This window comes from Platalea leucorodia (assembly GCF_965183815.1).
Source record: "Platalea leucorodia genome assembly, chromosome: 3".
In the NCBI taxonomy this organism is placed as follows: domain Eukaryota; kingdom Metazoa; phylum Chordata; class Aves; order Pelecaniformes; family Threskiornithidae; genus Platalea; species Platalea leucorodia.
The window spans coordinates 58692-71171 of NC_138825.1; the positions used below are offsets into that span (position 1 = coordinate 58692).

Here is a 12480-nt window from a genome sequence, read left to right on the forward strand (position 1 = left end):
TAAACCGCCAAGCAATGTTTCTAATTCTTGTTCTCTAACTATGGGGAATTTCAGCGAATCAGAACACTACTTAAAGGAAAATTCTGGGTTTGTTTCATGCAAATCAAATATCTAAGCCACAGGCAGGTGTCTGTAGAAAGATTACTTTAAAAGATAAATTTAAAGATAAATATAGCGCTCACTTTTCTGAAATTTCTTCCAGTAGTTCCATCAATTTAGCAGCCAAACCCAGTCACTGAAATGGTTCTGGTGCAACAGAGAGCAGTAACATGTCCATGCCATTCTTCCCTAGCCACAGGGCCGTCCGCGTTACCCATTACTGTGAACATACAGAGCATCAGAGCGGTAGCACCACCCACAGCTATACGTCTTTACAAAAGAACCCAGAAGCGTATAAACAAACGTTACAATCGTTGTGGTAAAGGCTCAAACAGGGATGTCTGCGTTATCACTCAGTGATTCAGCAACCCCTAAAAATGTAATTTTGTTCAAGTATTACACCAGTTTCTTGACTAGTGTAAAAAAAAGAATTTTTTTTGCAAATTCACTGTTTGAGACGTGACTTCCAAATGCAAATTTTCAGCAATTCTCGTGAGTGTTTAACTGAGCGGAATTCAGGGTCTGACTAAAATAATGAAGGAATGGAGGGCTAGAAGCCCAGAAGTAACTCACCATCCTGGCAACTACTGGAGACTTTTGGTGACTATGGGGGAATAGAGCTTGGGAAGCTTTGCCAGTCTGGCAATAGAAAGCTAAGGCCCTGTAAACACGGTATGTTTAAGAAAAAAAAAAAAAAGTTTGGTTTGGGGAGCTTCTTTGTAGTTCTTCTCCTTTCTACATAGGACCAAACCAGTGTTAGCTCACTAATGAATATTCACATTTCCACACGGTACTTTTATAAACATCTGATCTGAATCTGAATTCTCTCAGTGCCAGGAGGCACACAAGGCGCGAACATCGTTCTTCCACTTCGATCGGTCCGCGGCTGCGTGCTCTGGAGTCAAGGGCCACAGCGCAGTCCTCCGTCGGTTTCCCCCTCAGGACACGACCGATCCAGCTCCATCTCCTCCTCCTCACTTCGTTACCGATTTTCTCCATCATTTCTGATGCTCGTTGTTTCTGCAACTTTTTTTTTTTTTTTTTTTTTCCGGGAGGAGGTAGTTGGCCTCCTGCCCAACCCCCATGACTTGGAGGGCCAGTGGTTTTTCTGCCAGGGTGGCCTTCCCTTAGGCTGTGTTGGTTCACGGCACCTTCTTCAGTTTTATCCGGTGCACCCTCCAGAGAGGGATCCCCTCTCCACCACCCAGGGGACGCGCCTTCCAGCCGTGCAGCCCCAGCCGAAGGTTTATCAACATCAGCCACCGCTAATAAGCGACTGACGTAGCAGGTACGCAGAAACCCTCTGTACAGCAAATGCTTTAAGCTTTACGATGTTAAATACTTTATTTCCCAGGTCCCTGCAAAGACCGTTATCCTGCCCTCCCCCTTGCAAAGGAATTAACAAACCAGCAGTTCTGCTGTGAATGATTTCTGACCAACGCGAACATTGCACAGCAAATAAGCAACTGACACCCGGACCCAGCGCCTTCCCTTCCAGGACAACGCAAAACCCCAGCCCAGCGCTTTCACTCACCGGTGGCCGACAGCCTGCGAGCTGTCGGGGACTCGGTCCCGGGGCTACGGAAAGCCCATACGTTCACCTGTGGAAACCGCGGGCGGGCGCCACCACGGCCAGGAGCCGGCGGCGCCGGGAGCGTCACACCGACAGCCACGGCGACCAGCCCGGCCCAGCGCCCGTAGAGAAGGCGAGGAGCGAGAAACGCTCCTGCGTTGTGAGCCCCGCGGGAGGCCGGGCAGCGAGGCGGCGCCAGCGGCGCACGGAGCCCCTCAGCTGCCCGCCGGGCGCCCCGGCCACAGCGAGACTGGCGCCAGCGGCCCGGGAGCCGCAGGCGGGCGGGCAGCCCCCGCCCGGGCGCCGGGGTAGGGAGCACGCTGCCCCGCCGGGGCTGCCGCTGCCCGCCCTGGGCCCCGCGCCTCCTCCCGGCCGGCGGCAGCGGGAAGGATACGGCCTCCGTCAGCGGCCTCCTCCCGAGCAGGGGCTCGGGGGCGCGGAGGGGAAGAGGGGGGAGGAGGGGAGCGGCCGGCGCGGCCGCGCCGTGGCAGCGGAAGAGGCGGCACAGGCGACGGCCCGAGGCGTCCTCGCTGCTGCTGCGGCTGCTGCGGCTCCCGCGGGCCCCGGCACCGCCGCGCCGGAGGCGCTCCCGCCGCCCGCGGGCCCCTGCCGCCACGGAGAGGCGGCGGGGAGCGCCGCGGGCCCAGGCCGCGGAGGGGCTGCGGCCGCCGGGGAAGGCTGAGCCCGGCTGCGGCGGGGCCGGGCCGGCGGGAGGCGCTCGCAGCCGGCCGCGGCGGGCAGGGGGAGGTCGGGCAGCGGCCGGCGGCAGCCCCGGGACGCGCAGCCCCCGAGAGCGGCCGCCGGCAGCAGAGGCTGCGACCCGGGTCCCCTCGGCTTCTTCTTCCCGTCGAGGAGGGGCGGTCTCAGGCAGACTCTCTCACAAACAGCGCTTTCCGCAAGACAGAGCCTTCTCTCTGCTTCAGCAGCTTGATTTGGGTCCCTTTCCCTTACCCCCCGCCTGCATCTCTGCAATCCTGGCAAGAGCCATGAGAGCAGCACAGTAACTTTTTTTTTTTTTTTTTTTTTTTTTTTAAATTCAGGCTAATCTATCTGCCAGTTTACGCACAGCAGGCTTTGTGCACTCCTAGGTTTTCTGGAATTACAGAAATGGCCTCCCCCCACCCCGGTACCGAATCCTCACCCGGTTTGCGATGCCGCGAGAAACAAAAGAAGGGATACCATGGTAGATAGTTAACAAGACACGGCCCTGGGAGAAGGAAGAGGATGGCAACATAGCTCCCCCAGACTAGAAAATATCAAGATAAGCGCAAAGGGAACAAAACCGCTGGTAAGACCAAGGAGAATCACTTGAACTATGAGTAAACTCTCCTAACGAGCATAGTAAAAAACCCACCCTCAGGTAAGGGAAGGCCCCTACCAGCAAAGCCCCTTCCTCAGGGACCATGCGCAGTAAGAAGGGAGGACACTAACTTCAAGTGGAGACGAAGCATCGCCAGAACCAACGGGAACGAGTGACCAAAGTGTAACGGTGAAAGCACTGGTAACTTGCTCGGAACGCGTAAGTGTTAACCGTGTGCAGCCAAGGTGTGCCAGCTTTGTGGAGCTACCACCTAGCACCCATCTCTGCGCAGCCGTGGAAAGCACAAGTATCTTGACCATGTGTTATTCGGCTCTTTGCACACCAGGTGAAGAACCCTGATTTTGGGATAACACTGCAACTCCAGCAGAGAAAGAATGATCCGTTTAATATAAGACCTCCCTGGAAGGCTGAGACTGCAAGGAAGGATGACAGCCTTTAACGTGAAAAATAAGAAAAACAACACGGGGAAATGACAAGAAGTTAGATTTGATTTAAGCTGCTGCAGGTGGCATTTTAGGATTTTGCAGTATGTACTTTTTGCGAATTCAAAAAATCCCCAAATGTAGTGTTAACTTTTCTGTTAAGTCTCTTTTGTTAGTACAATTTAGGGATTTATTACCTTCAGCTTTATTTCCTTTAGCCTTTCCTGTTACTTCTCTATTTCAAAAAAAAGGGAGTAATAAATAGAGACCACCTCAACTATAAGCTTTTTCTTGCTTTTCAGTATTTCGTAACATCCAACACCTCACATTGAAGAAGACTGAATAGCTTATTTTTACAAGTCCAAATTCCTTCCAAAGTTTTTGTATCATCTGTTTCCTGGCACTATGAGAAGTGAGAAGTGTTTTGCACAGCACAGTGAATAAAATGTTCTAATTTTCAAGAGAAACAATTGCACAAGAACAGGCAGCGGAATCATCTTGAGGTGGTCTGGGCACGCGTTTCCCTTTTTGCACTCTTTGCTTTTCTTCATTTCACGCCTGAAATTCTGAATTTCTTAATACTTTGTCTCTCTGCCCCAGTCCTTCCCTCCCCAAGCAGAGCCGCCATCATATGAAAATAGTGGAATTTTCTTTGTGTCAGTCTTAACTTCACAAGAAATGGTTCAGCAGTCAAGATACCTGCCCGCTTCTTCTACTGACTGTTCAGGTCAAGCACATTAACTAGATAATAATGTTATTGCATCCTTCCTTTGCAAAGAGTTTAAAGTGGGCCGAGCAGTATGAAAAGCAGCAGCATCAGTCTACCAATACACAAAACATTCAAGTGTGAACCATTTCTTAAAACAAGCAAACAAACACACACCCCAAAAACCACAGCACACAACATCCCAAATTATAGTTCAGTATTACAATGTATTATTATGTGCAAAACTCACCATTTACAAAATGAAATACAAACATGTGCCAGGGGTTTCAGATACATGGCAAACTGACAAAAATGCTACAGATCTCTGTCTGTACAATACACATGCTGCTCATGACATTTTTGTAATCATCTGCCTTACGTTACACTGCTCACACTAGACTTGGGGAGAGCCCCATGTCCCTCTAGAGAGTAGCCCTAATTGACTTAAGTAGGGTCCAGAGCGTCACCCATGGCATCGGCTATCTTGGACAAATCTATAGGACACACACACGTAATACCATTGCATATGTAGGACTGACTTTCACATCTCGCCTACTGAGTAACTTAGAACCATGAAATGCTACAACACATTCTTCAGTCCAAGACACATTTTGATGTTGGTGACAGACTATACAAAATAGTTAGTGTTCTCCTCCACCTTACTGATATATTTAATCCTCTGCTAACACAAATGGTATCTGGGATAGGTGCTGTCAGATCCCTCTGCAAATCTACAATACTGCTTACATGAAAGTTCCTTACCAACCCCCTCCGCTTATTTTCTGCAAGGAGCCTGAACCAGCAGACTAACATATTTTAATCCTAAATTAGGTTCTCTGCATTCTTTCTCTGCCCCTCCTCTACATCCTTTTCTTTCAATTTACTCTTCCAACCCCCTAGTTCTGTCTAAAACAATGCATATAAACAATAATCCAGATAACAGTACATCAAGTTCAGATAAAGGCACTGAAATCGCCAGTGCCAATGTTACAATCTTCTGACAGATAACAGAAGTTTCATAAAAACTCCCCTGTAACAGGAAAAGAAGAGAAACCAGAGACTTTTAATGCAATACTCTAAAACCAGCAAGAGATTTATTCTTGTATATTAAATGTTAAAATCGCATGCATAATTATAGAATACTTTATAGTTAAAAAAATATTTAAAAAAACAACCCTGACAGTTTACCTGCAACTGCTATAAAATTTCTATGATATATATATATATATATATATAAAAACATGGCGATTTTCTGCAATTAAAAAAAATTAGGAAAGGATGCAATCATCCAGGTAATTATGAGTTAACTGATGCCCTGCATCGGACAGTCTTGTCAAAATCATGCTGGTGAAACTCAGCTCATACCAGCCAGTTTACTGAAATACTTCTCTAGCGTACATCTATTTAAATCAGAACGACATTTGGCTAAAGGATCAGTGTAAGAAAATAGATTTTTGCACACTACAGCAAAAGACCCGCAAAGGGCCACAGTATAATATGCTTCAAAAGAGTCTGTGGTACAAGAAATTCAGCCTCATGGACTGTTTACTCAAACACGCTGGTGGAATATTCCGCATAACTGGCCACGTGCATGGTTTACTTGGGTTTTTGTAAGCTATGCTAGAAGTGTCTGCGCATGTTTTATTAGGCTTTATGGTTTAAGACCTGCTTTAGCTCCTAAGGAAGGCAGCCAACAAAGATGTTTTCAACAGTTAACAAGGAACAGAAATTAAATGATGAGTTGCTGGTTTTAAGAAGCTGAGTCATCGTTGTTTTGAAAAATGGCACCATATGGATCACTGTTAATGCGCTTGTAGACAAAGTGAAAGACCTGGGGTTGCGGACGGCTGTGCAACTCTGCCTTAATTTTCTGAGGGTAGGTATCCTCTGTCAGTTGCTGCCAGGTGTCGTCAACAAAAAGAAACAGGCTATATTCTTCTGGATTGTCCACTTTAAACTTTTCAGCACAAAGCTGACATACATCTTCAGTAGTGATATATGGTCTCACTAGTAAGGTCTTTCCTGTACATCCGCTGTTAACTTCCTGGAATGCGACACGAAGGTAGTTCTGTAGAACGAGAAAACAGACATCAGAAACTCAAAAAACCAAAACTTATCCCCTGAAAACTGAAGAGTCAGCGACAAACAGCAAGCCTCTCCCTGTTCTCGTTGTGAAACACATCGGTGATTCCCGTACATTATGGCCGCCTTGTGAATTGCAATGTTCACGGTAAAACTGGGGCAAGCTTGGGGTGGGCGTAACAGAAATTCATAAGCCGACATCCTCCTTTCCTTGGCTTACATTCTAGCCCTGCAATTAAGAGTGAACAGATACACCCTTAAAGCCACATGGAAAACACCAGTGGTTTCAATGGGACTTGATGTTTGGCCTTACTAGGAAACACAATGCTGTGAAGCAAAATGAAAGCCTGAGGCAGCAGGCCCGAGAGATGCTGCTGCCACTGCTGGGTCAATACCAGAGAACAGAAGCTTCACGCAATATGTTAAGTCAGAAGGAAAAAAACAGCCTCTGCCAGCGGCACACAAGGGCGTTGATCCACAAGCTACGGCACGATAAACTGTCTGCACTCTTACGCTGCAGCGTGCAAAAGGTAATCCGTCCTCACGCAGGACACTTTCATCGCGTTAACCAGTGGCAATTTGGTGTCTGAGCCTGATGTAACCAAGTTTCGTGTGACAGCATTTTCTTTTTTTAAATAAGGCTTAGAGGGATGCAGAAAGGAAATTTACTCTGCAACACTACAGTAAATCCATGTGATCTTGAGGCAAAAGCTGCATCTTTTTTCTCTGTTGCAATTGTCACATGCCCACAACTCTGATAACATGGATAAATGCTAAATATGCCCTACAAAGACGAAATGCAGTTCTACCTTTCAAAAAGCATTTAAAAAGTAAAAGAAAAAGCAACAACCTGGGGCGGGGGGGGACGACAAAAAAAAACTTTTGGACACATGAACAAAGCAGCCTGCTGCCACGGTGCTTTTTTTTAAAAAGAAATTAGCTGCAATTAGAAAGCAGTAAAATTAAAGGAGGTGGGAAAAAATGACAGTGAGAAAGACCTGTTTATTGACTGAGCTGTACCTAGGTTTGTATGCTGAATAAATTAAGCAAGCTAAATCACAATGGTAAAAATTTACATTTCATAAAAACAAGCTGTTAAAAGCTAAGACTGAGAAGAATCTTCATATGACTTAAGTTCCAAAGAGCACTCTTGTCTTTAATAATGTATTTTTTGATAGCTTGCAGACTAAACACCGAAGCTTTGCAACAGCATTTAAACCATTGAGACTGAACCTGACTGAATAGAACTAATCTATTTTTGTTACCCAGCGTGAAGAAATTATTTAAAAAAAAAATAAGCTCTAGATAAGGCAAAACACACTACGGTTTTGTTTTCTGATGTAGTTAACACACAGAAGTCCTGTTTTTAAATGCCTGTCCTTTTAGACAGACAGGATTGCTTCAAGGAAAGGCTGAAGTTTGTACAAATGCCTGTAACTCATACACTAAGTATCAAAATTATTTATGCAGTATCAGACAGTTGTATGTAATCATCATCAAAATATGGGATTTTTTGCTTTTCCGTCCTTTTGAGGGAGGGAGGATGAAGGCCTTCCAGGGCCCAAAAGCTGATAAGGCTGTGAGACTGCATCACAGAAATGCAGTGATCACATCCTGGTTCAACGTGGGAAAGATGAGTTGAGCTAAAGTTGTGTTACACGTTGGTTGTAGGGAAGGTGCTTCACTTCAGGACTGCAGGACGTGGAGAAAGGAGATGGAAAACTTGGCATTCTGAGCAGGCAGCAAAATGCTTGAATTTGTGCCAAGCGTAGCCTGGAAGTGGTGTGATCTCACTGATTCGAGGCTCTCTTTAGAAAGAGACAACAGAAGGAGAAGCACTGGACCCGGTCGGTGCCAGGTCTTCCCCCACCCCCCTGTATCCAGCATGGCATCCAGCTCTACAATTAGCTTGGCTGAAGTTCATTTGCTGAGGAAGAGAAGGGGAAACGAAATACAAGATCCTGCTGAAAGAATCTTCTGTCAATTAGTCATCCAGCAGAAATACAAGGTGATGAATTTTCCTATGAACAGCATAGTGTTTTGCTAGAAAGAACAAAGACTGAAGCTACTTGAATCTGATACCTAACTACAGGTAAGCAGAATATAAAATGGATCCCAGTAAGATGGACTAGCTTTGTGCACTGGCCATAGTTTGGAATTTCTGTTAATCAGTTCTCCTCCTCCTAAGAGAGGCAAATTGTGGAAGACTGCTTCTTTTCCCAGCTCCTTCCTGTTCAGTGTTGTGCTGTAGTCGTTTGCATGGACACTGATAAAGCAGAAGGAGCTGCAACTGAAAGGCTTCATTATCTCCTGATGACCCCGCACCTTCATTTCTCAAGCTCTTAACTACATCATAACTAATCGATGGTTGTCATTAGCCTCTCTGGCAACTTTGCGCTGTGGTATGAACTGTAAACGAGTGAACACAAAGGAGTAAATCCTTTCCTTCTCGATTCCAACATCCTCCTGGCTTCAGTCCACAAACTGATGCAACTGAACAATCAACAGCATGCTATATGAAAGACACGAAGGCCTGGTTTTGAAAGACGAAGTAATCCCAACTGTTTTGTTATTCTTCAGTTGAAGTTACTGCCCTACTCTGAAAGAGCAGTAAGAAATGGAGGGAAAAAACACAAACAAACATGAAGACATCCACAGTACAGAACTCTACTCCTTGCTTATGCTTTAAAACTGTAGGCAAGCTTTTCTCCCACCTCTCCTCTCTATTACCTGCTGTATGCCACCATTAGCTACTGGGGAGTCGTGCTGATTTATACCGCTGGAAATCTGGATTTGCCTTTTTTTAACAGTAAAGCATACAAAGAAGCTGAACCTAAGATATGATTCAGTTTGTCCTCGCTCTGCATGACTTAAATAGAAGGGAGGGTGGGAAGGCTCCATTGTTTAGTGTTTTCTTTAAATCATCATAACCAAACTCTATTATAATGTGCAAAGACTTCGAAATAGAGGCAAATTTGCCAGCCATATTCTCAGCACTGCTTCTCTCCGCTTACCTTGTGGCCCCAAGGGAATCGTTATGAATCATACCTCTCAAATAGGGATTTCCAACAAAACAATCATCCCCTGTTTTCTTCAGCCCTAAGCTCTACCTGAAAATCATCAACTGAAGGTATCGTCCTGTTAGTCGTCCTCCTCTTGTGCCATTGCCGGAGAGTATCTCTGGCTTCTGAACTTAGCAGTCGGGCAGCTTGCTCTTCCTGGAAGTTCTTGATCAGTGAAAGTGCTCCATAAGCGCTTGTCAAGTAATAGCCTCCTGTGCAGGACAGCAAGGGAAGAACTTCTCAGACTGCTCACAAACACTACGCTAGTTCCGACTGGTCACAGTCAGAAGTACAAACACAATTTTTATGTATATATATACACACACACACACATATACACACACACGTATGAAAGTCCCTGAACTCTTTTGCCAAAATATTTATACATAAAGAAAAACAGCTCACTGGCTTGCAAAATACTGGATAGTGTGTTCTCAGCTGCTGTGAGACATGCAGTGGTTGCATGCGCTCCATATTATCAAGTGGTGCAATAGTATCTAACTCCGGGTCCACTAGTGCTGGGGATAGCTGGTTACTTAAATGACTGGCGTCACTCCTTTACTCCTGAGTGTTTTTACAAAGTTGGAACAGGAGTTTTCTTCTAAACAATTTCTGAACAGTGATTTGTTTTCTTCCCGAGCTTCAAGGGTGAATGAAATAAACATAGCTGTTTAAACAAAGTAAAAGACAATCTACCACTGTTCAGGAACTTAAAAGCAACCACCCTTAGTGGCAAGAAAGCAATGACTGTATGATTTGTACCCTGGAAGCATCCCAAAGAGTTTGCTTTTCTTTTTAAAAGGAAGACTGTGTTTGTCACCTTTTTAGCATTCCCCATAATGTCCAACTAGTTCAGGAGGTGATGTGTACAGTCTTCCATACTTCACCTTTATTACATGAGTGGAGAACAAATTAAAGCCAGGACAGAGTTGCCAATGTACAAAAGAAGCTGCAAGTCACAAAGGAAAAGGAGTCTCAACAGGAGCTAACAGTCCTCAACAACCAGGAGAAACAAAAGACATGCTGTCATTTCTTTCTCTCACTCTCTTTTTTTTTTTAAGTAAACTATTTGAGTGGGAGGGTCCAATTAAGAGGCAGCACAGTCTATTCATGGAGTCAGAGACTCATTCTACGCTCACAGTAGTATTTTCTGTATTACTGATAGCATCCTCTTGGCCTTTAGCTTTGCAACAAGTTTAATACATAAGACACATGCAAGGCCCATGAGACAAATGGGACAATACATTACATTTGACCTGCGCAACCCCAAAGCACTAAACAATTTTTCCTGCACAGTATAGTTCAGCTGGTGCCAAAGACAGGGCTAGCCAATGGACGGACTTCTTTTGCTGCATTAAAAACAACATGAATTAATAGTCCAGTAAATGTTTCTGCCTTTCAAGCATGTTAATGATCTCCAGCTTCATTTCTCAAGTATTTTCCATGCTAAGATTCCTGAACAATGCACTAGAGGATGCTCTGTACACAAAGCAGGGAACAGACTGGTGCCAAACTGGAGGAATCCTGGCGCGGTTCTCTCAAGCATACCAGCATGTAAGAGGATAACAGCAATTTCAGCAAGCAAAGAGATAGCAGGAATGGGAAACACACACGTATACTTAAACTCACAGCTGAGCTTGGTCACGAGAACCTTTAAACTTCCTCATAAACTGGTAGATTCTGGGGCCTACCAAGGGCTTGCAGAATACCTCTTTGTTAAAAACACCACCATGAAAACAGAAAGGAGGGAGATTTCCTTGCCTCTGGCGGACTTCAGCCGTCACTCAAGAGTGCCTTAGGAAACATATTCCTAGGGCTCATAAAAATACTTTGTGAGAAGCCGATATTGGGAAGAAGCAAAGCTCATTAAGGGTGGCAGTATTCTCAAAAGCACTTCCCCAGCAGATAATTCCCCCTGAAGTTTTTATAAAGCACCTAACCCAAGTCCCATTACGTGTCTCACAATTTAACTGAGTGCTGTGGCCCTATAAACACTTGCAGGTTATTTTCAGGCACAGAAGGATAAACACATTTGGCACCTGCACAGTGTATGTGTTTGCTTGCTAAGTCATGATGCCTCCCCCTTCTTGGCTGAAAACAATGCATTGCCTCATAAGGTAGTATACATTGGTGGATTCCCAGGTCGCTCAGGCCAGCACTCTGCAAGCTAACCAGCTTTCTCTTATTTTAAGGTGGAAATAGTTATAAGATTCTCTTGTTACACTACCGACATCACTGATTTTAGGACTCCCTTTGAAAGGATTTCTACTCAAATAAGGTTAACAGCAACTGCGCTATGAGGACGAATCTTCCTTCCCTAGTCCTTCACTCAATTCTAGTAAAAATAAATAAAGAGATTACCTTCTCCGTGCAGCAAAGATGGATCCAGCAATTCCATCATATATTCAATTTCAGTATCCAGCTCCAGCATATCACACTGGGCTAGTACATATGTCAACACAGGCAAGAAGTCATCAGCTCCGTACAGCCTCCCTGGATTGAAGGGAACACAGAGAGTGACAGACAAACCACACCCTTTTATCAGTTTCAGTGTTGGAAAGGAAAGCATTATTTTGCTGCCTTCACTGACCAGTACGTTTTTATTACTCTAGAGCCTCCTGTTACCAACGTGCAGCAAAGAGAACCTCATCTGACACTCGCTGGACGGGAGACCAACACCAGCTTCATCCTGTACTTCCAACAAGCACAAATCTGATGATGCACACCTTCAGGCATACAAGGGAATTTAAAGACTGGGCTCACCTTGGCATCAGCTCAACTGGTCAGCTCACAAAAGGCTGCCATGCCAGTCTGGCCTGACCTCCACCTGCACTTCTATCACTGGCTAGGAGATGATGAACAGACATTTTCTCTATATGTTCAGGGATGACATCCACTTTCTGGAAGGATCCAGCCACAAATACCAGTTTCTGAGTCTGAATCCCAGCAGAGAAGCCTGAATATAAAAGCCTATTAGATTTGATATGAAAACTCAGCTCATTTCCTTGACAGAGCATAGTTAAAAACACCAGTAAGCAAAGCCTCACATCATTCCCAACTAGCCGGTGAAGCATCATTGGCAATGGCAGCATGCAGGTAACACACAGAGACTATGCTGTACCTAGGTCTGCCTGTGCTCCTATCACTTTTATTGCGTTTAAACTTTCTGTTTAGAAAATGCTACGTGGCCAAATCTCTGGGTCTGGCCAAACCAT

The 12480-nt window shown here is 45.3% G+C and overlaps 1 protein-coding gene across 11 annotated transcripts in view; it reads right to left on the minus strand.

The window, feature by feature from the left end:
• Nucleotides 1-4177: 4177 nt before the first annotated feature.
• The window catches only part of RIN2 (Ras and Rab interactor 2), a 280543-nt gene continuing 272240 nt past the window's right edge, over nt 4178-12480 (minus strand). For 5 of the 11 annotated variants that reach the window (XM_082307216.1, XM_082307217.1, XM_082307219.1 and 2 more), the window contains 3 exons: nt 11627-11758; nt 9314-9477; nt 4184-6189 (listed from right to left, as the gene is read on the minus strand). In XM_082307216.1, coding sequence (XP_082163342.1) covers nt 5872-6189; nt 9314-9477; nt 11627-11758 — 614 coding nt within the window. In that variant the 3' untranslated portion in view covers nt 4184-5871. Of the gene's footprint in view, nt 6190-9313; nt 9478-11625; nt 11759-12028; nt 12222-12480 lie in introns of those variants that run through there. The other 6 variants (XM_082307212.1, XM_082307208.1, XM_082307210.1 and 3 more) reach the window with 4 other exon arrangements.